Genomic DNA, 27,220 nt, shown 5'->3' with positions numbered 1-27,220 from the left:
AACACATGCAACACCCCCTTGCCTTTCCCAGGGCCAGGAACGCGGTCACTGGTAGGCTTGGGAGCTGTGGGAGCGAGGCCGGCAGAGCCTCCGGCAGAGGCACAATCAAATGTTCTTCTTTTATAGGCAGAGCAGGACTGGATTCTGGAGGCCGTATGGGGACCCAGGGCCCGGAAGCAGTGCGGCAGGACTGGCATCTGGGCACCGCATGTGCCTTTGAAAGCACCAGTTCTCTCGCGAACCCTGATCTTTCCCACCTAGCTGGGTGGCCTCGGCCAGCATGCTGCTCTTCTCTGGTGCCTCCCAGGGTGGGGCACATGAGGGGTGTTAGCGAGCATGAACCCCCTTCCCTTCCCGTCTCTGCAACAAGTCAGCTTGGGTGTGTAGCATCTACTGACCTGAACCCCTAGTACCTAGGACAACAGGTGCCTCGGCCATCACAGCCGTGATGACTATCCAGATACTTCCTCCGGGAAGACTCCCTAGATGTCCCCTCTGCACAGTGCTACTGAGTTGTGCCCTTACCTGGCATCTCATGATAGGGCTGACGGCATGCCAGCTCTCACAGACATCAGGCATGTGTTTCCTTTTGTAATCACAATAAAAAAGTCACCAGGGACGCACTTCATGCCCATTTTACAGATGAGGACAGAGCCAGTGATGCTAGGTCCCTCCTTGCCCAAGGGCACTCAGATAGCAGGTAATGGGACCCCAACCAACCAAGGTGGGTCTGGGCCCCAGCCTGTGCTGTGTCTCTTCCCTCGTCAGAGAAGTGGGTGCCCCTGTTGACTGTGGTTTTCTGTGAACAGGGCTGGGGGCAGGTGTGCAAGGTCAGGCAAGGGCAGCACCTGAGAGCAGAACAGCTTTCTCCCTGCTCTGTTTCAGGTTACTTTTCTGCCTTTCTTTCCACTCCAGCTCCATCACCATGCCCAAGACAATCCAGCTCTCAGGAGGGAGTTGGAACGTCTCCCTCCTGCTGTGTTGTTAATGACTGATAAGGATCCAGGGGGCCCAAGTGTTTCAAAAGGTTTTCATTGTGACAGACTAAATGAAGCAAAAGGAATGAATCTCAAAGTGCAGAATTCCAAGCATCATTAATGCAAGTGGGGGAACAAGGAACTCCACAGCAGCCCCGACAATCACGCCAACAGGCCAGCGTTTAAGGGAGGTTCTTCAGAGAACAGGGGCTGACCCCCACCTACCACTTTCTTTTCTTCTTGCATGTCCACATCATTGGTTGTGGAGACCCAACCCAGGTCTCAGCATGGCCTGTCCCAGCCTTGAATTCTGGCAACTGGGCAGAGACTCAAAGAGGTAACCTTGAGGGTGAGAGGAAGGACCGATTGCGTGAGCTCATTTTAAAAGATGGTCACGTTCTCCTCTGTTGTATGTATGCACGCTCACACACCTGCCGGCTGCCATCAGCGGGACTGGCCAAGCCAGCCTTGCTGCCAGCTGCTCCCCTTGGACGTCACTCTTATGCATTGCTTTCTCCCCAGTGGTCCAGTTCTGAGCTCATCTGAACCTGATGCTACCATTGTTGGTCTGTTTGTTCATATTCTGGACAAATTTGTCCCAGGCACTTGCTCTGTGCCCAGGACCTGTAGAGAGCTTGGAGCTCAAACGCAAAGGGCAGACCCACAAGTCAGGTAAGCATCGGGCAGTGTGATAAAGGCCCCAGCAGAGGAAAAAAAAAAAAAATCACCTAACTCTGCATGTAAGCATAAGGGAAGGCTTCTCAGAGGAGGTAACATCTGGGCTGGGTTCTGAAGGATCAAAAGGAGTTTGTGAGAAAGCGCATGACACAAAGGAAGGAAGCAGCATGCACAAAGAAATGCTGACGTACAAGGATATGTCCTGGATGGGGGAGCAGAGCACTTGGGGCTGGATCTATACTGGACCTACTTCATTTCTTCTCCAGGGGCTAGAGGCCATGTGATCTGAGCCCAGCTGATCAGCGCATTCCACATTCCTGGGTACTGTGACCATTTCAGAGATGGGCATGTGCTTAAGGTAGCTTCTTTGGCTGGACTCTTTGGGGAAGAAGTGTTCTCTGTCCACACGAGTTGCTGTGCAGGTAGGATGCAAGCCTGGGGCTACTGGGGCCCAAGAGGGGAGAGGCCAAGAGTGCAGATGATACACAGAGTGTCAGAGTTGGAAGATGTGGAATCGGACTCTTGAATTGAGCCCCTAGTACAGCTCCAGCTTCACTGGAAGTTAGTAATTTTCAGTCATCTGAGTCAGTACACCTGTTTGTTTGTGTAAACAAGTTTGAGCTGAGTGTTTCTACCATAGACAAATGCTAAGGCAAACCTTAATGAACACAGCCTCTCCCTGCCCAGAGAGATCTTGGGCCTGGCATTCAGCAAGGCAGATAGGTGCCCTCATTCCCTGGGCCTGTCCGTGTTCCTGCCTGCCGGACCGAAGGGGAGAGTGGCAGGTGTCCTGCTCAGGGCTGCGGAAGCTGGTGAGGACCGCCGTGGTGGCCCTTCCATGAATGGGCATGAGGCAGAAGCAGGGGGCTCTGGGTAAGAGGAACGGCCACCTGCCTCCCTGCCTGTGTGTGTGTGTTGTGAGGGGGGCGTGCACGCACATAGGCACGTGCTGGTGACGGGCAGCAGTGGCCTGCAGCAGGGCCCAGCTCCCCCGGCAGTCGAGGACTCCCACACTTCCTCTCAGTACAGGCGCTGGCCAGATGGCTGGGCCAGCCTCCTCCTCCCCACAAAGGGGGCAGGCAGGGCCACGAAAGTGCTTCTCTGGAGCAGCATATTTCCTCGACCCTCTTCCCTTCCCTCTCTATTGGGAGGGGGGCCTAGCCCAGGCCCTGGACAAGATTTTAGGTCCAGACACAAATTCCAGGTTGGTAGCCGGGGGAGAGAGGACAGAGAGAATGGGCCAAGCCAGCGGAGACCTGGCCCGGTATTGCCCTAGCCTCGCATGCCACGGCCGGGGGTGGTGGGGGAAAGCCACAGCCCACGGGGTGGTCAGCCTCCACCGAGCACCCACGCAGCAGCCCTGCAAGGCAGATTTCGGTGCAGAGGGAAACCACGGCGCAAGGCGGTAAGTGAGACAAGACCAAGATTTGCAGAGAGGAACGGGGCTGGCCGTTCCAATGAGGTCAGGCTCGGCGCTTGGATATTGCCAGTGGTCCACCCAAAGGCAAGCTTCTGCCTCTGCCGTCTTGGCCTTCGAAAGGTTCAGCTCAGCGTCCCTTTGCAGACCTCCCCTCAGCTGGCTCCCCTGCTGGCCCTCACTCGGGTTGGGGCACAGGCTGAGGGTTACCGCTCACACCTGCCGCCAGAACCTGGACTCTCTGGGTCTGAATGATGGCTCTGCCACTTGCTGCAGGCCTTGGGTGCACTCTCTGCCCGGAGCCTCTGTGTTCTTGCCTGTGGGATGGGGCAGCAGTGGGATGGCCTGGGCTCTGTGTGCTGTGCAGCTCCGGGTGCCCAGTAGATGACCCCCCTGCCCCCGGTGCTCCCCATGTCTTTTCTCAGATTTAACGAATTACAGAGGGAAGACTGGCAGAGAACGGAGTGGACCCAGCCCAATCTTTCAACAAGTCCAGCCCTTTCTGCACGTGCTGGCTCAAGTTTCTGGAGGGAGATGAAAGGCAAAGCACAGCCGTGGAACCCCACAGAGCTACACGTGGCTCAGCACCAAAGTGGTTGGGCCCGAGCCAGCACGCCTGCACCCTCAGGTATGGGCGCCATCCTTGGGAGCTAGTAGAATGGGGATGGGGCCTTTGAGGATGTATGGTTCCCGCAGGGCTGGGGGTGGTGAGTAAGACTCTGCTCAATGGAAGGAACCCGGAGGGCATCTGACCCCAGTGCAGCCCGAGCCAGGGCGCAGGGGCAGAAACCAATTTGCTTCTTCCCATGGTGATAGGCGTGGTGGAAGTGCAGGGAGGGGGCCCCAGCACCCCACCCATGGTGCTGTTTGCAGAGGCAGAACAGTGCAGAACTGAGGGCTGCTGACTCACCCAGACTCAGCATGAGCCACTGAGGCAGATTCTCCCACCTGGGGTGGGGTGAGCAGGAGCCAGAAGCAAGGACCCTTGGCTACCCAGAGGCTCCTGATAGCTTTGTTCCAAGACTTTCTGTGCAGGTCAGTCGGGCCAGAAATGGGCAGGAATGGACGCTTTGCATCCCATTTCTCAGACAGCACAACCGAGACCCAAAGTAGCAGTGGCACGGCGCTGGCAAGGTTGGTGGCACAGCTGGACTGGAACGCGGGGACCCACTGCTCTTATGGCCGCCTGCTCTAGGGGCCTTTGCTGAAGATGAGAATAGGGAGTTCCACTCACTCGGGGCCTCAGGCCTACACACCTCAGCTCAGGCCTGCTTCTCGGGGTGGCCAAAAGCATCGGCATACGTGCTTCTCTCGCTCACGCTCTACATGCCACCTGTGTGCTCAGCTACAAACAGCAATCACGATATGCTCTTACAAATACGTAGTGGGAAGGAGAGAGGAGGTACGCACGACAGGCTGAACTTGACCTCTCCAAGATGCGTCCGTGTCCTTCCTGATCCCTTGTTCATACCACATTTGCAAAAGACAAAAAAAAGGACTTGGCGGATGTGATTAAGGTAGGAATGCTGAGATGAGAGCATTATGGATTATGAGGGGTACCCTAAACGCCAGAGCCAGTGTTCTAATAAAAGAGAGGTAGAGGGACAAGGATGAGGAGGAGGCTGTGTAGCCACGGGGACACAGGCTAGAGGGATGTGGCCACAAGTCGAGGAGCGCTGGCAGTGGTAAGAGATGGCTTCTCCCCTAGGGCCTGCCGAGGAAGCATGGCCCTGCCCTCACCCCATGATACTGATTCTAGACTCCTGATCTCCAAAACTGGGAAGGAACATATTTCTGTTGTTTCAAGCCACTGAGTTCGTGGCAACTTCCTGGGAGCTAATTCAGTACGTGTGGCACATTGTGCCGGTGTGGAGTTAGCCTTCAGAGGGACTGACATCACCATCTGTGTTACCGTCGCCCTTTCTTCCAAGACGGTATGCTCTTAGGGAGCAGGGCCTGTGTGTTGTTCCTCAGAGTGGCCTAGCCCCCGGGAGGTGCTACATCAGCGGCAAGCTGGCAGGGAAGGGGGAAGTCCCCTCCGTGCTGGGAGGGCTTCTGAGCATGCTCACGGGGCTCTGGAGCGTGCCTTCCCCCCTGCCGCCCGGATTACACGGTCACTGGCTCCCCATAGCTGAACGCGCCCTGCACACGGCCCCAACACGCCAACCCCTCCCGCCCCAGGGACCGCTGGCTCCCATGTCCTCATCCTGCCTTTGGGCTGAGATGCTACCACCCACCAGGATCACAGGGCCATGGGTGGAGTCAGAAGGCTCAGCATGGGGAGGCGGCGACCCGTCTGCCGTTGGCCCGCGGCTCAGGGCCAGGCACCCACTTTCTCAGAAACACTAGGCAGTTGGCCTTGGGCCCACCGATCTGCTAGAGGGGAAACAAATACCTCGAAGCTGGCCTTCCTGCTCTGAGCTGCTCTCTTCCTAAAACTGCGACTCCTTAGCAGCGTGCAGTCCTGGCTGAGCAGGGGGGGCCTGTGTTGGTTTTCGTCAGGGCATCCCTGAAGGGCGAGGTCAGTGGTGACTACCCAGGGCCTACTCATGGATGGAGCTCCAGGGGCTCCTCCAGGCGGAGTTCAAGCTCTTCTGCAAGGATTTTGTTTGCAGGTTTGGATTTTGTTATGTTTTGGTTTCCTGTTTGTTTGGTTGGTGTGGGGTATGTGAAACCATACACTGGCAAGCTTGCTTACCACGCCTTCCATATATTCATTTTAAAAGTTCCAGAAATCAAGCCCCTTTCAAGAGGCACCAAGGGGGTTTGCAACTGGAAAGAGATGTGTACTGAATTCTTTTGGAAAGCACCAGAGAACTGCGCCTCTCCAAATCAGAGCTCAATTCATTTTTTTTTTTTTTTTTTGCAACAATCTGCATGTTCTTGTACATCTGGACTGAGCTCTGCCCCCATGGGGAGGCTCCGTAAATGAGCGAAAAGGCTCACAGTAAACAGGGCCTGGGACCACAGCATCAGCCATTCGCTGAGCCAACGTTCACTGAGCATAGGTCCTGAGGGAACCAGGTGGGGAGTTGGGGGTCTGTTCACTGAGCATAGGTCCTGAGGGAACCAGGTGGGGAGTTGGGGGTCTGAGAAAGACTCGGTCAGAACCCCACACCCAGGAAGTAAAAAACTCGACTGACCAATGCTGAGCCAGGTGGATCTTGGTCAACTCTGATTTTCCCAGGGCTCACCTTGAACCCATATCTGCACAGACCCCAGCAGAGAGCATGAGTCGTCATGAGGCTGAGGTGAGGACAAGCTGTTAGGGTGATGATACTGGGAGAGTCCCCCTGATCCAGCCATGAGTTCAGGAAATCACAGCCCCCAAGCCTAGGGTTCACTTCAGTGCCTTGATGGAATCATCAGTCTGGGACCTCTGGGGTCATGCAGGAGAGTGGACACGAATTGTAGCCTACCAAGAGTATATAAGGTGCTGGAGGGGAAAGAAGTGTGGGAGGGAAAGAATTCATTCACTCCGCTAAGACAATCTGAGAAGGCTTCCTGTAGGAGGTGGCATCTGAAACTGGGTCTCAACTCTTATAGAGAAATGGAAAGGAGGCAGTGAGTGGTGCAGGCCTGGGTTTCCGAGGCAGGAGAACAGCTGAACAAAGAGCAGGTCATATCGCGGGATAGCTACCAGAGTCCAGGAGCTGAACGGCAGACTACACAGCTGATGGAAGAGGAATGTGTAGGAAAAACCTTAAGGAAATGTCAATAACCTGACCTGGGTTACACAAGGAACTTCTCTTCATCCAGACACTTCACTGTGGGAGTGAAGAGAACAGACACTAACTGAGAGAGGATATCTGCAACACAGATAACTAATTATGGAATGAGTGGCCTTCATATATAAAAAACTTGATTCACATCAATATGAAAAAGGCAACTCCATACAGAAATGAGCAAAATAGCTCCAAACGTACTTCACAAGCAGGAAATATTATCGGCCAAAAAACATAGGAGAGGATTCTCAGCTTCATCAGTAATCAGGGAAATAGAAAATCCAAATCATAGGAGATACCAAAATTGTGGCAAACATTTAAATGTTGCTGACGTGACCTTGGTAACCAGGATGTGGAACGAGCTGAGCCCTCAAGCCCCGCTAGTGGTAAAACCACCCAAGCAAAAGTCTGGCAGCATCTGGGGTTAAACCATGAACAACCCATGACTCAGCGATTTCACTCCTGGACATGCATTGACTCTAAGGTACAGCCCGCGGTCCGTGGGAGGGGGGTGGTGGTGGTGCAGAAGATGGTACAAGAGAATTCACCTCAATAATGTTCATAATCGCCAAAGCAGAGACACATCCCAGGTGCCTGTCTGCTCATTCTGGAGCAGAGAAGGGAGAATTCGTGAATAAAGAGCCCCAGGCATTGACGGGTGAATTTCTGGAACAAAACTTGACCCGTGAAAGCAGTTTCCCAATGAATCTGCTTGCAATGATTCTGTTGATATCAAGTCCACAAAGCAGAACTAAACAATGGGTTGTCAGGGGAGTCAGACATAAGGTGGAACTGTCATGGAGGCAAGGGGAGGAGGAACTCCAAATCCCGAAGCCTGGTGGGAGGGGCAGCCCCTGGGGCAGGACGGAGGAGACCCCAAAGGTGCCGGCATATCCCCCATCCTTAGGCCGGCCAGGGAGTGACAGTGTACAAGATCATTACTATTTATGCCTTAACCATGCTTTTGCAAGTCCTTTTGTGCGTCTTCAATATTTAACAAGCCTAAATCTTAAAGAGGAGGGCTGGCTTCTGGTTCGAAGTCCGCTGAGTCACAGGGGCTCGGTGGTGGGGAGTGGAGCGACTGCAGAGCTGCTCGTGAACTTGTGTGGGCAGCTGGAAAGCCTTTGGGGGCTCTGTCGTTGGATCCCTGTCACCCAGTGGGCTCCTCGTGGCTATTCCCTCTGTCTGCTGCCCAGGCTCCTTCCTGGCCAGTCCCAGCCTGTCAGATGGGCCTGCTCTGCAGCCGACACACGCCTTTATACACGTGCAATCCATTCGACCCTCTGCTCACCCCAATCCGTTACAGACCCGCACACTCCCGCAGATCCAGCCAGCTTTCAGCTGTCACTCCCTACGCAGAGCCATAATAAAGAAATCACTGTTTTCAGCTGACAAAGAGCAGATTTCTTACTAAGTAAACACTGATGTTTTGGTAGGGAAATTAGGTTATAAAACTGCGCCTCCAAAGAAGGCCATACACATGGACTTGGTTAAGATCTAGCCACACGGGCAAGAGGGGTTAATTCAGCTGCCCACCCTTTATCACATTTTTTCCCCCTTGAAACAGAAGGATAGGAAGTTTATCGGCTTTTTCAAACATAAAAACTGAAAAGCATAAAAGGCAAGAGGGAAGTATCAAGGAGACTTTTTTCCTAGCCAAGTGATGACTTGCACAGAGCTGGGGTTGGGGAGACACCCTGGATGCAAGCCATGTGTTGGGGGGTGGTGGGGCAGGAACACAGCTGGCCGGGGCTAGGGGGTGGGGTGGGGGTGGGGGTAGAAAGAGGCCCTGGGGGAACTGGGGCCCGGATTAGGCCCTCTCCAGGTGACCTGTGGTGTGGGTTAACCTCTGGGGATAGGAGGCCTTTGTCTGTAAGAACGGCCAACCTCGGCTGAGCACAGCTGAGCTGAAGCTTCCAGAAAGTCACGACTCTATGGGGACTATCCTCTCTCAGGGCAAATGCAAGGGGGCTGGCCCCGGAGCCATGGAAGCCATGGAATGAGACGTGCGGTCTTGGGGCAGGAAGAGCCTTCAGGAAAAGGAGGGGTTTCATTACACTGCCACCGGGGTCTGGGTTTAAGCCATGAGAAAAGTCCAGGGCATGGGTGGGCTACACACAAGGAAACCCCTCCACAGAGAGAATTATTCAGCTCTGGCCTGGCCCGCCAAAGTGGTGTGTGGAATTTCCTTTCCTGGACTCCTGTCAAAACGAGATGGATAATCCCAAATAGTTTAGATAAAAGTCTTCTTAGAGGTGTGTGTGCTGCTGATTTTTAAACGAAGTTTTGAGCGCATTAGTGGGTGCATTGGAAAGGGCTCCTCTTCCTACTGGCATCTGTGTCTGCCTGGGAGTGGAGGCCTCTCACTGGAGCAGGGGCAGCCTCAAGAAGACCGTGGGGCCCCACGGCAGACTGGGGCTAGGGGTGGGATCGGGAGAGACAGGCCTCCAGTGCCTTCCTCCTGGTAAATGCTTCCCAGTCCTGGCTTCCTAGTGCTCTGGGCTTTCCCGGCCCCACCCCTTTCCAGTATACCGCTCTGTAACCGCCCCCATTTTTCCTCCTTTCCCTCCAAGACCATGAGATATGTGTGGGCAGCTAGGCTGGGCCTCCTTGGGCCTAGATTCCTGACACCTGACACGAAGCTGGTCCCTTCTAGGTACGGGGTGGGTGACGTCAGAGGAAGGAGCACGAAGAACTTCTCCACCTGAGTTAGGCAACAGCTAAACGCAACTTGCTTGGGCAGGGCAGGTCAAGTTCATGTGTCAGAAACACAGCACCTGGCAGGAGAGAATAGGAGAAAGGGCTTCCAGGGTGCCCAACATAGGTCTTCTTTTCCGTGGGCACCAGAGCAAGTAAGCGACAAAGCAGCGCTGGCCACTGTCGTGGGTGCTTGACCAGGCCTCAGGGACAAGGCACTGCTCACGAAGCCCCTCAACAAGTGTTGAGACTAAGGTGGGAGGGAGTGACCTCCAGCGACAGTCCCTGGGACACAGTAAATCAAGCAGTGAGGAACTGGGCTGAATGAATGCATTCTGGGCACTAGCATCAGTGTCCACCCAGAGTGGACACCCCAGACATGTGCACTGGGACAAGACCCCACCTCAAAGGCCAATCCATCCCACTGAAATTTTACTCTTAGAGATTATTTCCTTTGGCTTGATTGTTCCTCTGTTCCCATGTCTGCCAGCAGGGATAGCTGCCTGTAGCCCTAAGATTTGCAAGGAAGATTCCAGTTCCTCTCCAAGGACACTCACAGCACAGAGAAATGCTCGGGACTGAGGGTCAGGTCTCATTTACTAGCAGAGTGATCTTGGGAAGCTCTTAAATTCTGGGAACCTCTAATTTTTTGCTGTATGAAATGGGGAGAATATCATCTACTTTACAGGGTGTTGGGGGGACTGGATATGATGCCATCTACCTAGCACACAGCAGGGTGACTGGAATGAAATATGGATTTACTTCTGGTCTCGACACAGGATGAAAAGAACAAATCATTGTCCAGTGCTCACTATGTAGCAGGGGCTGTTCTATGTGCTTTACACACATTCCGCTACCTAATCCTCAAAACCACTCAAGGGGTACTCTTGTATCCCCATTTTAGAGATGGGGAAGCCAAAGCTCATGGAGGTTCAACTGCCAGCCCAAGGGCATAGAGAGTAAAAAATAACACAGGAGGATTTCAACCCTGGCCCCTCCCCATTCTGCCCACATCCTGGGGGTGTGGGATGGGCTATGCCAAGGTGATGGGGGCCCAGTGGGCTAGGAGAACCCAAAAGACCATCTGTCAACCCTGCAGGACCTTCCCACCAGGAAGCCCCTCCCCATACCAGCTTTGCCTGCCCTGCCCAGTGCAGACCCACCTCATTTCTGCACATCAAGATCTGCTTCACTTCTGGGGCCCCTCCTGCCCAGGCTGACCACACGGGCTCTCTCCAAAGCCCAGAGCCAGGCAGCTCCTCTTCTGCGAGGGGCTGGCATTCAGCACAGATCAAAGAGCAGGCCGGCTTATCAGACACGCTCCTCATTAAACTTTTACAGGCCAGATTCCATTATAAATGAGCTGTCTGTCCCACACTGCAGAGCATGTTCCTGGAGCTGGGAATCTGAAGCCCTCGGAGCTGGGAGAGTCCTTAGCAGAGGTCTCAGTGTGGAGAGGGCCCCCTAGAGTCAAACTGCCCGGGTTCCAGTCATGGCTTTGCTACTTGCTAGGAGGATGTCACTAGGGAAAGCAGTCAACTGTACTGTGCCTCAGTTTCCCCACTTAGCAAGTGGGGGTGAGGATGCCACCTTCCTCAAAGGGTACAGATGGGGGTTAAGTGGTATAGAGGGCTGGCCCCAGGCTGATGGGACTGCCCCTCAGTGAGCGCTGCCCCAGTGTCCTGCTGCCTGCAGGGCTGTCTAAGGACCACGCACATCCCCGTGAGCCAAGGCTGCAAACCTATCTGTCCCCTCAGACCTCAGACAGCCACTGCCCTACACACTGCCTGGTCCTGGAGTTCTCCGGGTACCCACCTCTCCAGTGGCCTTGAAGTAGTGGTCAGCTACATCAGATTTAAAGGAGCACTCACTGCAGATAAAAGGACAACTTGGACTCCTGGGAGGAAGAGGACAGCCGTGGGCCACCCAGTCCCTCAGTCCTTCAGCCAGAAGCCAGGCAGACACGCCCTTCCGCCGCCTCTTCCTAGCCTCCCCGAATCTCTGAAAACAAGTACGCACACTTGCTGAGGGGAGAGAACGTTCTTTGTTGAAACGCAGTGCCCGTCTTCTCTGAACCGTGAACCTAGTGGTGTGGTGCCAAGAATCAAGAAGAAAATATTACTATCTTCCTGCCTTTCAGTGATTGGCTGAGGACAGGGCTCTCAGGGGCCCGGGACAGGACGGGCTGAGCAGGCTGTGTGTTTATTAATCTCACAATGAGCGGGTACAGTCTTTATGGAACACTGACCTTGGGAAGAGCCATCTTCAAATCCCTCCAGATTAGAAAGTTCAGGAGCTCAGCCAGCGAGAGCAAAGCAACTACTTTCTTAAGTGATGCACACCAACAGAGGGGCTAAATGTCCCCATTAATATGCAACCACTAGGATGAGGTGGCTTCAGACATCCCTAACAGCTCTCCCAGGGGGCTCTGGGTAATTTGCACGCGCGACAAAGTGTGCAGATGATGGTGGAAGGCGGAGGCCCTCGCACCAACCAGCTGGCATTTCCTCTTTTCCTAAAGTACCTGGGCCAGCATGTTGACTTCGCATGAATTAATAGCTAAACCCCAGAGCCATCTGTCCCCAGCAGGAACCCCTCCTCCTCTCTCCTTATCTTGCAGGGTGGCCTTGGGCTGTGACCGCTAGAACCCTGCTCACCAATGACAGCTCAAGATCAAGTGATCTGCAGGGGAGCGGTTCATAGTGGTTGGCTCTCCAGTCTTGGCGGGTGCGGGGGGTTGTGGAGGTCAGAGGTCGTGGAACCAGGCAAGAGGAGAGAGAAGGGGGCCACCCCTCCCGTGGCTGAGATGCTGTGGCTCTCCTCGTTCTATATGCTCATCCCCTTTTGCAAGCTGAGAGTATGGACAGATTTAGGTCAACTTGTGGGCACCGCATCTGCGAATGGGTGATAAAAAGGGACCAGGGGATGTTTAACACCCCATACTTCGAGGTCATTGTCATTGAGAGAAAAAGCCCTAGAGCCTGCTGATGTGATGAGTCTAGCAAGGCAACACGCAGCTCTGAGCCCATTTTCTTGGGTCTAAAATAAGTAGGGTGGCCTGCAGCAGTCCTCAGACTCTGGCCTGTAGGTAAACAAGCAGATACCCAGTCCTCACGCTAGCCTGCAAGAACCAGAACCTTGGAGATTGGACGGAAGAATGTGCATCTTTAAAACACAGCCAAGTTCAGATAGGCAGCCAGGTTTGAGAACTACAGCGTTAGATGGTCTCAGTAACCCCTCTGGGCTAGAAGCAATGGGAACTGGTCTTCTCTGAAGGCCCAGGGCAGAGGCTGGGATGGGAAGGACCCCATAAGCCACACAGGGAGTCAAAGAACGACCCTAGCCTCCCAAATCAGGAAAAGGAGCTTTTACTTTCTCCAAAAGGACTTGGGTTGATCTTGGCTGAGGGCAGCCCGTACTCCTGCTTGTATGACTGCCTACACGGGGCAAATGGAGAGCTCCAGCTGGGAGCCCCACAGTGCCATGCCTCAGCCTCTGTCCCCACAACACCCAGCAAGCCTGTTTCCAAGGGGCAGGGGCTGTCAGGGGATCCAGAGAATTTGCTTTTCCACCAGCAGCGGCAAGGCTATGGAAAGTCTGCGGGGAGTGTTGGTTCCCATCCACTGGCTGGCCTTCTCTTCTTGCCCTTGACAATGGACTCTTGGACCCTCAGGATCATTTCCTCACGGGGCGGGTGGGGGTGGTCACAAGAGAACCGCGCCTGATCAACAACAACAGCCCCTCTACCCATTTATCTCCCCATCACGTGTGATTTACATGGATAAGAAATGTTGCCTCAGGAGTCTACAGGCAGTGTCATCTACCCTTCTAGAACCTCCTGTCACCAGTGAGCTACACAAATCCTGTAATGGGTTTGCACTTCTAGGAGATGCGGAAAGGTGCTGTCAGGATGGGGTGGGCACATTTGTGGGCATGCTGGCTGGGTTTCCACACTGCCCCCTCCCCACCCTGTGCCCTTCTCTTCCCTGTGTGGCTGCCTGTGGCGGAGAGGAAGGCTGTGACCTGGACCCAGGGACACGACAGCTCTGGCAGGTCCCTCTGCTGTGGGTCCCCCACTTCTATCGATCCCCTAACTGCTCCTAAGAGTACCCTGAAAATAAATCTGACCACTTCCTCTTGCTCCTGGTTGCCTAGAAGATAAAGTCCCAATTCTCCAAATGGGAGAAAAAAGACCCCTCCTCTCTCCAACCTCAGTGGTACTCCTTCAGTCCTATTTTCTGCCTTCTTAAGTGACAGCCACCAGAGAGAATCCTCTTCGAAGGTCATGCAGTGGCCTGCCTCTGCCCCCAGGGGCCTAGGCTTCCAATGACCCCCGCCCCCATAAACAAATGTAAACAGCGACCATGAGACTCATCACTATTAACATCTACTCCATGTTTCCAAATGGTCCCAAGTGCTTTACTTACATGACCCCATGGAATCCTCAAAATAACTTGGTAGATGGGATAGGTGCTATCATTATGCCCTATTACAGATGGAAAAACAGGTTTATTCATTCCGGGTTGGTAAGCTCTCAAGTTCAGAGCCAGGGTTCAAGGCCAGCTGGTGGAACAGGGCTGGTGAGGGAGCACTCCCGCAGCGCCCCGCAGCGCCCCCGGGGGTGAGGTGGGGAGGACAAACAGTTTGTGGTGGAGCACTGCATGCGGAGCCCAGGCGCACGAGGCGCCCAATCCCGGGGCCGTGAGGACCATGAGAGCCAATGGGCAGCGGCCCTGGCGCAGAGCAGTAGGCGGAGGCTCCGGGTGCAGCTGACAAGAGATGACACCGCAGCTCATTTGCTGTGCAACGTTTGTGTAATTAGACACATTTGGCGCCGCAGAGGAGGCGTGGGATACAGCGGGGGCTTGATGGATCGGGCACTCCTCCGGGCTCCGACCGCATTAATCACAGAAGCCAGAGCCACGGAGGCCGTTGTTTTCTTATAGGCCTCGTCCTGTTTCCACACCAGTGGGGGAGGGGGAAGGGGTCCCGATGCCCTCGCCTTGTTCCCCTGTGGCCGGGTGGGGACCGATCATCCTGAGGCTGCCGGGGAGCCCCTAGAAGCCCACCGCGGCTGGGGCGTGGGGCTCGGGAATAGAGTGCTGCTGCCCATCATCACTTGGGTGTTAACCAGGAGAGCCCGGCCCCGGCTGGGGGAGGGGAGGCCAGCAGGGATGACACCCCGCAGGTCCGCGCGCCTCTGTGAAGCTCAATATAGCACAGCGGCCTCCCGAGCAGAGCCCCGCCGGACCCAGGCCCTACGCACACTGTGGACACCCTTTATTGTATTCTACTGGGTGATGCCACGCTGGCCAGCGGGTGGGGCTTTGTGATCCCAAACAAGCCTCAGAACCTTCTGTGCCCTAATCCCTGGAATCTGGGACCATAACCTTTTAGGGGAAAAGGGACTTTGCAGATGTGATGGAGTTAAGGATATCGAGGCAGGAAGATTATCTTGGATTATCCATGTGGGCCCTCAAAGCCATCGCGGGCACCTTTAGAAGAGAGATGGAGCGAGAAAAGCATTACAGAAGAAGAAGGAGGATGTGAGGCAGAAGCAGGGGGAACACAGGGATGGGTCCAGAGACAGGGGTCCCGGCTGAGGCACACAGGTGGCCTCCAGAAACTAGGGAAGTCAAGGAAGCAGAGTCTGTGCTGGAGTCTCTAGCAAGAACCAGCCCCACCAACACCTTGACTCACTCCAGACTTCTGCCCTCCAGAACTGCCCAAGAGTAAGTCAGCATCGTTTTAAGCCCCTGGGTAATGTGTTACAGCAGCAACAGGAGACTGAAACACTCCCCTTCAGACATCAAGTCGAGTTCAAAAGTCATCTGGGCCAGTGAGTGACAACGCCATTTCCACAGGCTCACTAGCCTGCCCAGACCTCCCATGCTGCTGGTCACGAAGGCTTTCAGTTTCTCCCGGTGCTCTTCCTGTCCCCCACCCCTCACTGGCCAGGATGTCAGCAGTTCCACCTCCCTCCCAAATACAGAGAGACTCAGCTCCTTGATTCTCCTTTGATGGTCAGATGCCACCAGCTGAGCCCTTTTCGGGTAGATCCGCTAGTTCCAAACATGCTCACCGAAGCCAGCTGCTGGAGCTGTGGTCCCAGGCCCGGTAGCTGGAGGGGCAGCCGGGGAGCGGGCAGGGGCTGAAAGGACCCCATCACCTACCAGGTGGGCATGGGTGCCAGGAGCAGGCCCTCATCAAGGGAGACACGACAACACACACTGATACGAAATGAGAAGTTTCCAACATTTGAAAGTCCCCATGAGAAAACTTGAGGGGCCTCCCGATGCCCACATCCGGGACCATTTCAACCACACACAGATAGCGACAACAACAGAGTATAACTTAGAATAAGACGTCTGCCTATGCATTTATTTGGCATAAGTAAATAATCAAAGAAAAAAAGATGTGGGGGGTGGGGAGGAGATGGAACTATTCCTCACAGAAGAATTCCAGGCCAAAAACGTGGAAGGAATGATGGAAACAGAAAATCACCATTTGGAGAACATGAGTAATTACAGTTTCTGGCTAGAACCGTCCAATGGATGTTAGTTAGTAGGTGAAAATTTGATAAGACTCAGGATAGTTACATATTAGAGTCTCAGCCCCTCCCCCAAGATATTTATTAATGACAAAGGGACCAACTTTAAAGGGGAGAAACCCAGCAGACCTCACCTTATCTAAGCGAGCTGCAGTGATGAGACTCCTTGTCATCGTGTGCCTCCTGACACGACCCACTAGGAAGGACAAAGCCCCACCTTCATGGTATTAGTCCCCCACATGCTCACTCTAAACTTCATCACGAGGCAAATTCAGGCAAGAGTCCCCAGTCGAGGACACCTGTACATTTCGTAGTGGCCTGTCCTCCTCGAGAGGGTCAAGGTCATGAAGGACAAGAGAAACTAAGCCACTAGCCCAGAATAAAGGAGGTTTGACCAAGAAATGCCAAGGCCACATCCCAACAGGAAGAAAAGAAGACATGAGTGGGGCAACTGAGGAAACACGGATAAGATTTACAAGTCAGTTAATGACCCCATATCAGCCTTCTGTCATGTAGATGTGAGTCCTAGGGGAGCCCAGCAGGGGGTGGGGGGAATCCTGGAAATCTCTGTACTATTTTTGCAACTCTTCTCTCATGTCTGAAATTATTGCCAAGTGAAAGATGCTTTTTTAAAAAAGAAAAGTCTCCGGTTTGCTCTACCTCAGGGCGGCGGCAAGGGGTGCCCAGCAACAGGAGTTGCCAAGGGCTGCGACCTCAGTCACCAGCCTTCTCATTGGGCCAGGTGCTTTTTTGAACCTAGGGAGTGCTCAGCAAGTGTTTACTGACTTCCTTCAGGCAGGAGCTGGGACAGGCAGGAAGTAGGGTTTGTCTTCAATGGGTAGAATGGGTGGAGAGTGCTCTCATTCAGGCAACACTCACTGATCATGGACCTGGTACTGTCAGCCACTGGCAAGGCAGCAAGGAGCGGGAAGCTCAGAGCCTGCTAGGGGGTAGGTGGGAAATCAGATCATTCCAGAGAAGGGCCCCCACTCGGTGTAGGGGATTCTAGTGCCCCAAGAGGAGCACTCCAGGAAGGTGGGCAGCAGGAACAGAGGCGTGGAGACCTGCAGTAGAGCTGTGTGTTCTAGAACTCTGAACAGCAGCTTGGTGTGGACAGATGAGATGGCTGGGTCCAGAGGATCCTGGTATGAGTTGGGCCTTTGCAGTAGGTTTTCTCCAAGCAGGTGTGGGGAGTGGAGAGATATGGGGGTAGGGCAAAGGTTTCAGTCTCTTCTCTGGAAGTGGAATGGATGGGGTAGGGTAGGGCCCAGTCTTGGAGTCATAAACACCAAGAAAAGTGACATTAGCTATAGGCTTCGAGGCCGTAGGTGAGAATGAAGAGGGTAGGGATTAGGCTTAGTGCGACAGCACTGGGACACGTCCTTCTACCTGGGAACCTTGTCCTTATCATGGGGCTTGTCCTTATCATCACGGTGACTCTAAAGTATAGGGTCTAAACTGGGACATGTAAAAGAACACTAAATTAGGGGGAAGCAAGGTTTCCTCTGAGCAGGGAGCCTGAAGTGGGGCTCGATCCCAAGACCCTAAGATCATGACCTGAGCTGAAGGCAGATGCTTAACTGACTGAGCCACCCAGATACCCCTAAGGTCACCATGCTTATATAGGACCTTTGGCCTAGAGGGAATTCCCACTGCTTGAGTACACACAGAACCCCAAGGTGCTATGGCTACAATGGGACAACCCGCAGCCTTGGCAGTGAGGGTGTGCGAGCCGAGGAGGGCTTCCTTCTCAGGTAAGCAGATGGAGGTGCGTGTTCACGTCCCACGTACACATTCACCCAGCATCCTGGGTTCATGCACCCCTGGTGGCACAGGTGACTGTCGGCTTAGAACAGTACAGATTAGGAACTCCAGAAAAACCGAACAGAGACAGAACAGGTGGCTAAGACCACCAGCCTCCCCGGAGGCAGGGGACTGCATGCCGGGCCGTGGGGGGTGAGGGTAGAACTTACCCGTGCACGCCGTGGGCAGAGTGGGGCTCATAATGGTACCTTCCCTCCTGGTGTCTCATGTCAATCGGTAAGGGAGCATGAAGCGGTGGCAAGAGGTGCTGCGGCACTGTGGAGTGGGAGAGAGAAACAGGCCTTTCAAAAACTTTTCCCCTCCCTCAAAAGGCAATTTTCACAGGGCTTTAAAGCTCCATGAATTTCAGGGGCAAAAGTAGCCAGGACAAGGGGGCTCGGTGGTGCCCTGGCTATCACACACCCACGGAGGGGATGAATAAATAATCAAAGTCAGCCCAAGAATCCGACATCGTTCACATAAAAGATCCCCAACCGCGCACTTGACAAAGACAAGCAGCTAAGCGCTCTTTGAACTCGGGGAGATTACAGGCTCAGCCGCAAATCAGGACTGACAGAGCCGGCAGGCTGCTGCCCATTTCGGCCTGGGCTGCGTGTGGCTGGAGCAACCCCGGGTGATGGCCTCCGGATGCTGCAGTCACCCTGGCTGGAAATATTTACCTAGAACCATCTGCAAAGCCGGGGTGCGCTCCCTGTGGCGGCAGCCAGCCTAAGGGATGCCCGAACCCCAGCCAGCCACCTTGCCCTGCCCTGTCAGTGGTGCGCAGTGGACCCCTACGCGGGTCTGTCAATTCTCCAGTCCTCCTGTTAATGACCAACCCCCAAGTGAGCTGGTGGGTGCCTCGGAGATGCAGACGCCAGTACGTGGGTACTTCCACGGTCGGGTCAGCCTCCCCTCTGCACTTGGCCTGCCCTCAACAAATCATTGTGATAATTGTAGGATGCTCTTTGCTTATTTAAAAAAAAAAAAATTCCTGGGTCCCCTGGAGGCAAACATAATTATAGGCTTTATGAAAACAAGCCTCTAAAAAGTAGTCAGACCGGGAAAAGGGCTAAGAAGTGGAGATTTCTCAGTCAACTCTTAGTTCGGCTGAAGGCCCTGGGCCAGCAGGCGGGTTTGTGGAGTCTGAATTGCAGAATCCTTGCAAGAGATGGGGATGGGTTTGTTTCCTGTGCGTACAGGTCAGCAGCCGGCCCAGCCTACTGTAAGGGATGTAAAAACATCATTCTGCTACCCGTTTCCATGCAGACAGATCCTGGGACTGTCCTATAAGCCCTATGAATTCTTTTTTTTTATTGTGGTCAAATATATACAACATAAAATTTACCATCTGAACCATTTTTAAGTGCACAGCTCAGTGGCATTAGTATATGTGCTGCCGAAGCGAGCACAAGTGGCATTAATACATTCTAATCAGGGGGCCGCCACCATCCATTTGCAGTATTTTCCATCTTCCCGACTGAGACTCTGTCCCCATTAAACACAAACTCCCCATTCCTCCTCTCCCCTGGCTCCCCACAAGCACCACCTGCCTTTCTATCGCATGAATCTATTCTACATACCTCATATGAGTGGAATCGTATGGTATTTTTCCTTTTCTGTCTAGCTCATGTCACTTAGCATGATGTCCTCAAGGTTCATCTGGTATAGTACGGGTCAGAAGTTCTCTTTTAAGGCTGAATGATAGTCTGCTGTGCGGATCTTTGTCTGGTTATCCATCTACTCGTCAACAGACACTTGGGTTGAAGACCATGGTTTTTTTTTAAGATTTTCAAAAATTTAGGGGCACCTGGGTGGCTCATTGGGTTAAGCATCCAAATCTCCATTTCATGTCAGGTTGTGATCTCAGGATTGTAAGATGGAGCCCCTCATTGGGCTCCATGCTCTGTGTGGAGTCTGCTTAAGGTTCTCTCTTTCCCTCGGCCCCTCCCCACTCCCACTTGTGCACACTCCCTCTATTAAAAGAAAAAAAAAAAGAAAAGAAAAGATCTTTTCATTTTTAAGTAATCTCCACACCCAATGTGGGGCTCAAACTTCCAACGCCAAGATCAAGAGTCACACGGTCCACTGACCGAGCCAGCCAGGGGCCCCGAACACCAGGAATTCTTCAAAGAAAACTTTCCCCCTGAAATTGTAACCTTAATTTCTACATACTCAGATTTATCTTCATAGTTCCACAAAACTGGCACCTTCCATGGGTACTGAGAACATGGATTGGGTCAAGCTAGCCTTCCCTGAACCCCCAGGAGAATCAGCAGGGAAGCCATGTCCAGCTTCCCAGATGTTTAGGAAAGGGCTTTGGGGGATTTTTTTTTTTTTTAATGTGGCAAGGCAGACCAGATTATAGTATTGTTAATTTAAAAAAAATAGTGTGATTTGTGTGTTTCTGAATGTTTTCCTGCATACCCCAAAGCCCCTCTGAGGCAGCCAAGGTAGGTGTTCCTAGGCCCATTTCACAGATGAGGAAGTGGAGGCTCTATGGGTGATTTCAGGCCAAAGTCACAAAGCTGAAAAGACAAGCGAACCTGCAAGGGAGTCCAAGGCGTAGGACAGCTGGTCATGGGTTTTTCCCTCTGCCCAGCCAAAATGAATCCTCAGGGGCAGTCTGTGGGTACAAGGGTGATCCCTGGGGTCCTTCTGGTCCCACCTGGAGTATGTATTCTATTTAACAAAAAATGCTCATGCAGCATTGGGCCCTGCTCTTGATGCTTTGCCGATATCCACTCCTGGCTCTTTGTGGCAGCCCAGGTGGCTTTCACTCCAGGATTCCTGGTCCTCCCACTGGCTGTCCCCCAGCACACAGGTGAGCTTTTCTTCCCTCCTCTTGCCTCCTGCAGAAGCAGAAGGCAGTCCCCTAATGCCCTTGGAGCACAAACCTTGCCCTTGACCTCACTAGCTAAGGGTGCTCTTCTTGGGGTTAATGCAACTTCCCCCAGGTCTCAAGAGCTATAAAATCTGCAGGAATGGAGGGCTCATGGTTGTTTACCAGGCAACTATGAAATGCCGGGGATACCAGGGCTGAAGCCAGTGGCTGTGCATGTGCGGTGTGTGTGTACGTGTGAGAGAGAGAGAGATGCTCTCCCCAGTTAAGGCTGCACCCCCACTTTCTGCTGGATGGCTGGGGTGCAGGCTGTGGAGATTACCAGGGGAAGTGGCTTTCCCTTAATTCTGGGCAGCAGGACGTGGGACATTGAGGAAATCGTGTCTCCTCTCTGGGCCTTATCTTACACATCTGTACAATGCGGATTCCTGCCAGGACAGTCCTGCTGTTTGTGAATGGTCACCTGTTCCCTGGAGAAAGAGCCATGCTTGTCCCAGCCAGGAACACGCTGAGGTTGTAGGAGGGATCCCTGAGCAGGGCATAGGAGTTTAGGGTCCAGACACTGTTGCATTGCTATGGCCCTATCCATACAACCCATGACTAAGAACCAGTGACCTTCCAGATGTGCTCAGTCCACCAGCCTCTGGGGACTGAGCCCCAACCAGCTGTCTCTGGGGTGAACTGGGCACCTAAGGCCATCCAAAGGTTGAAGGTTGATCTGGCCCATCTGAGGTCTCAGGACCCTTTCAGACCGGCATGGCCTGTCCCCAAGTGCCTCTCATTCAGAATTGAATGCTTCGCTCAGAGCCCTTCTGCCCGGCTGCGGGAGGAGAAAATTCCCCTTTGGGCTCTTGCAAGAAGTTATTCCGTCTAGAGGCCATCAGCAGCACCCAAGGAACATGAAGATATACGTCAGGAACAAGAGCTGCCTTCAAGTGACATATTGAATGAGATCCTTCCACACATTGTTTTCATTGTGGGCTCTTTTTTTAAGTTCAAAAAAAAAAAATCCAAACTAAATTATGTTCTTCCGGCGGGGGGGGGGGCGGGGGGGATTGGGGGAACACACACACACACACACACACACACACACACATCCCATATGTCATTTCAAAGAAATGGCTCTCTTTTTAAGTTTCTGGGGAAGAAACTCGAAGCTGGGAATTTTCTATGCATCACCCCTGCCCCTCTGAAGAAAATGCACATTTGTTTTTGATGCTACACAGAAGGAGGACCGGTCTGGGAAGCTGAGGATGGTGGGGCCTTGACTTTTATTTTTAAACCCAGAATCTTTCTGTGCTAGGGCTTAAAAGCCAGATGTTGCTTGGCCGGTGGTCCCAGGGGTGAGGGTTTTCTGGCCTCCACAGTGTCCCTGATCTAACGTCGGGAGTGAGGAGGCCCAGAGGACCCTCCCCGGAAGCCCGGGTCTAGTTCATGTCCCATTCATAGTAACTCCGGTGAATTTCTGCCAGAGAGGATGGGGCGGGGTCAGCAGAGGGTTCAGACACGGAATTGGGAAAATTGGGTCATGGAAATATGACTGGGCAGCCGCGTCAGCAGCCGGAGGAATTCTCCTCGGATGAAGTCATGTGTTGCTACAACGCAGGGGCGCTGCCCCGAGGACTGAGCTCAGAGAGGGTTGGAGAGGCTGGCCCAGAGCCGGAGGGGCTGGCGACGTGAAAGCAGCCATCTTCCGGAACAGACTGGATGCGTCAGGGGCCGGCCCCCCTGGGCTGTCCGCTAGAGATTAGCATGGTCTTCCTTGACCGTGGTCATCTCCATTAAGACCACAGGAGGGAATTAGCTTGGAGCACGTGCACTGGTATGCTCCTGTTGCAGGACCAGAGAAGCAAAGTGTTTCTGAGCAAAGGGCTGCATTGCCCGGCGCTGACTGAGGGGAGATGCCCGCAGGTGTTTCCGGAAGGAGGCGTGGTCTTAGCACAGTGCGGCTCTGAGTTACAGGGAGGTGGAAATGCACGTTAGTGCGGTCCGGGGACCCTGGGAGGGAGGTCAGGGGCCAGGGCAAGGTGTGAACCCCCATATCCTTCTTGGGCAGCCAGCCCATGCCCCACAGTCGCCAGGGTGACCAGTGCTGTGGTGCCTCAGACACCCTGATGGGCTCCAGGCAGCCTCTGATAAGCTGCAACAGAGGCCTTCGGATTTGGCATGCCTCTCGGGGGTCAGGAAAGCGCTCTCTGGCCTCCAGTTTCTCTTACAGTATGGGGGACTCTTCCTTGGGATTCCCGCTTAAAGACTAACGCAACATGTTCCTGTCCCTTACCATTCCCTGCCTCGTAAGTAATATCCAGTGCAGCGGTTTCATTTGTCTCCTTAAAAGCAAATGGACCTTGGGAAAGTCACGGAAACAAATTCACACTGAAGTGCAGCTGACCCACCAGGTCACCTTCCCCTTAGCAGAGGGACCAGGCAGATGGAGACACCTGTATCTTTGGAGAAGGAAGGTGCGCACATGGAGGAAGGAGAAATGGGCACGCGAGCAGGCTTGAAGACCAGTACCATATACTTTACTGTTAGATTGAAATCCAGATTCTTCCTGAGCTACCATTAGTCAAACAACAGTCTTAAGGGGAATGACACGTCCCCATGTTCTATGGAGCTTGGGATGGGGTAGGAAGCATGTGAGCCATAAATCCGACAGACTTGGGTGTGAACCCCGGTTTTGTCATCACTAACAAGTGACAGGCACTCTGGGCTTTCATCTCTTCATCTGTAAAATGGGAACAACACCGACCCTCGCTGTATGTTTGCAGTGTCTAGCACAGAGCAAAATACCAGTGAGCGGCATTCCCCTGAGGCTGTGAGTGTCAGGGGAAATGCGAAAAGGGCCCTACTTCCTGCTGTAAGGGATGCCGAGATGCATCAGGCAGGCCCTTGTTGGGGCCTCTGACACTTGATGTGCTCACCACAGGACTTGGTGCTCCCCGACTCCCTGTGTGATGGAGTGGGGACGGGCAGAGAGGATGGGTTGCGGGCTTGGGGGCATTGCCAAAAAGGTGTTCCGCCAATGGATCGCTGCTGACCGCACCCCTATTCCCCCGTGGTCCATCTGCTTGAGCCTCAGACTAGCTGCTCCCAACCCAACTGTTTTCCACCATTCTGTCCCTCGTGTCTGTGCTGACCAAAATCAGGTCAGGGGCCTGCAGGGGGCCTAATGGCTTCAGTAAACAACACTGGGAAATTTGTTTTAAAGGTGGGTTTTTAAAAAAAGTTTTCCCCTCCTCACCTGCCATGAACCCCAGCACCCTGCCCTGCAGCAGTAAGTCAGCCCCTGGGAAACCCAAGCCAGTGTGATCACATCCCAGGCAGTTGACACGTCCCAGGTAAGGAGGGCGGCGGTTCCGAGGATGGGAGCCCTTGTATGATGCCATTTCCTTAAAGCAAACTTAGCTCTCCTCCACTAGGAAGCAAGGGGCTTTGATGGCCTGGACAAGGGCACTTTGGGGAAACGTCTCCCAGCCCAATAGAGAGAGGATGCTACTCTGGGTTCCACCCTGAAGACCTAACTTGGTCAGTTGAACTGCTTAACACTTCTACAAACAGAAATGCGAAGATGTGCTACAAAATGAAAAATGTTAATTGGGTGGGGAAGGGACAATGATTGGCACCCTTGTTGTCTGTAAGGCTGGTTCCAGATGATTAGCTACCCATTAGATGGGGCTGGACGCTAGCGGGTTGCCTGCATGGCTACAGTCTACATTTTAGCCGCTGAAGGTGAGCTCATTACAAATCCCACAGGGCAGGGCTCTGCATTCTTGCCTGTTCCCGTGGAGATCCCCGACCCACTTCTCAGGGATTCTGGAGCTAAAGCCTTCCCAGAAGATACCATAAATGATAGCACCAGCTCCAAAGAAGAGATGGCATGATCCTTCTCTTAACTGCATGGTCTGGCCTCGGGACACCATGCAGCTCAGACACACAGACCCTCTCTGATGTGGCCTTGACCGGCACAGGCTTCGGGCCCCATCAGGTCCAGCTCTTCAGCCTTCTCCAGGATCCAAAGGGAAGCTGCCCACCACCCAGGGCAGAGCTCTCAACCCCTGGCCTACACTGCCGAGAGGATGGAGGGAACTCTGTCGGCCCACACACCCTCTTAAGGCTTCCCCCACAAAGTCAATGTGGGGGGAGTGTCAGCAGCACAATCCCAGCACACAGAGGCTGTGTGCAAAGCTGAAGGCTCGACTCTCTGTGATTCAGCAGGCTCCAGAATGCCAGAACAACCTCAAAGTCAGAGAAGGGAGATGTCTGCAGCACCCAGAGCAGCCAGGCAGCCTCCCTGGAAGAGGTGGTTTTAGAGCTGAGCCTTCACAGTCAGACTGGGGGAGCTGGAAGGAAGGGGGAGGATGACTGGTTCTCTAGGCTCAGAGGTGGTGTGGATGGAATCCAGACTCAGTCGTACCCAGGCACAGAGCTGTGCAGAATGTGACTCCTGGTCAAGCTGTGTCACCTCTCCTGTATACCCAGGATTAGGAACGCCTCTTTCTAGAGTCCTCCTGGAGACTAAATGATGTGTTACACCTAACATGAGGCCCACTACAGAACACCTACTCGATACCAACTTCAGTGCTTCTCAGACCCAAGAATCACTGGTAGGGTTTGGTCAAACACCGTTGCTGGGCTCCCTCCCCAGAGCTCTGGGCTCAGGACCCAAGAATCTACACTTATCCCAAGCGCCCAGGTGATGCTCACACAGCTTCTCAAGGACCACACTTGCAAAACCACTGGCCAGCCTTGACTTTTTATACTTCTGGAGTTCCCAGCGGCATTGGGAAGTAAGAGGTGATGGTTTCTTGTATTCATGTCTATCCTGCATTGTACTAGCTGGTGACCCGGAGAAGCTCAACATGATTGATGACTGAGACAGCCTTGGGTGTGATGACCAAATCCTAGTGACCACCATGCCAGCCCATTTGCCAGTGGCAGTGGCAACGGGCTTGAGCACCATGAGGAAAGGCGTGATGGGTGTGTCAGGGCTGGGGGAAGCTACCGGAGACGGTACATGAGCATTCCTCCCTTCTCTTGCAGTGGCCTCAGTTCGCTTGGAAACTTGGACAGTTTCATAGGCCAGCGCCTCGGATCTGCAGACTCAGATGGCCAAGTCCTCTCCCAGCGGGAACGAAGCAGTGGCCAAAGCATCAGGGCTGGGGGTAAGAAACTGGAGAGGAGTCCAGGAAAGCCTCATTCCCAGTAGCCAGCCAAGTCCACTTCCGGAATTTATGCAAATGACACTATTCTTCCCCGTAATAAGCCCAGGGACAGGCTGCTCCAGAGGCCCCTCCTGATGCCCAGGCCCCACTCCACAGGAAGTACTAAATAACAATAATAATATCCTGAATGGCACTCCGCAGCATGCAATTACAAAGCATTTGTCTCACTTGGGGGGAGAGGGACGGGAGGAGCTCAAAGGAGACAGGAAATTCCAACACCCCTAGCTGGCTGGGGTCCGGCAGGACTTGCCCCCACAGGGAGTTCGCCAGGATCAGGGCCCTGGCTGGAGCCACCCAGGCACACTGCCCACCCCAGAGGCACGGGCTGTTCTGGGGTCTGCCCCGCTTGGCTGCAGACTGAATGTTTAATGCTCCCCCCATCCCCGCCCCAATTCAAAGGTTGAAATTCTAATGTGGGTTGTGATGGTTTGGAGATGGGACTTATGGGAGGTCAGGAGGTGGAGCCCTCATGAATGGGATCAGTGCCCTCATAAAAGGGACCCTGGGTCCCTCAGGCCGTGGCCATGTGAGGACACAGCTAGAAGAAGGCCATCTACACAAACCAGGCAGGGGGACATTGCCACACACCAAACGCCACGATCTCAGACTTCCCAGAGAACTTAAAGTCTGTGGTTGAAGCCCTTCAGTGCATGGTACTCTTAGGAGAGCCACTTGCCCTGACCGAGACTCCCTGGATGGTGGTGGTAAGATGGGCCGCATGAGCCACAGGCTGCAGCCGACACAGCGGCCAAGCCTGGTCCCACTGCTGATTCCCACTTAACCTTCCCGCGCCTTGATTTCCTCATCGGTACAACAAGGGTAGTGACGGGACCCCCGCCCGAGGGAGGCTGGGAGGCAGGAACGAAATACCATGAGTCCAGAGCATGGGGCCATCTCCACGGACCTCCCGCCCTTTCAGTCAGGGGTGCCGGGGAGATCCCTGCCATGGCAGCAGATGGGACGGATCGTCCACCTGTCGGGGTACATGAATGGGGTGTCCCACTAGAGAGTCTTAGAACCAAAACAGACCTCAGAGAAGGTCAAGCCTGATTAAGCTTGAAAACAGTCCTGGCCACAGGATCTCTTCCAAAGAAAGTAGTAGGCAAGACCCTAAAATCTATATTCGATTTGGGTGCCGGAAGACCATGGCTCGGAGAGTCTTCCATGAAGACCTGCAAAAGACCCTGCCGAAAGCACGGATCGAGCCCAGGGGTTTGGGGAGCGAGTGACCCACCAGCTGGTGCCTGTGTCTTGGGCCGGATGTCAGCACTCCAGTGGGGACCCAGCACCGTGAAGCTTTACCTGC

General features: G+C 53.8%; 1 protein-coding gene across 2 annotated transcripts in view; it reads right to left on the bottom strand.

Moving 5' to 3' along the window:
- Positions 1–27,220, bottom strand: part of GLI2 (GLI family zinc finger 2) — a 243,073-nt gene that overhangs the window by 39,877 nt on the left and 175,976 nt on the right. For both annotated transcript variants that reach the window (XM_032353899.1, XM_032353900.1), the window contains one exon: positions 18,018–18,123. In XM_032353899.1, the coding sequence (XP_032209790.1) occupies positions 18,018–18,123 (106 nt within the window). The remainder of the gene's footprint in view (positions 1–18,017; positions 18,124–27,220) is intronic.

The sequence above is a fragment of the Mustela erminea genome, chromosome 8 (genome assembly GCF_009829155.1).
Source record: "Mustela erminea isolate mMusErm1 chromosome 8, mMusErm1.Pri, whole genome shotgun sequence".
Taxonomy (NCBI): domain Eukaryota; kingdom Metazoa; phylum Chordata; class Mammalia; order Carnivora; family Mustelidae; genus Mustela; species Mustela erminea.
Note: the sequence above shows the minus strand (reverse complement) of the source record. Positions and strands in the feature narration are given on the sequence as shown.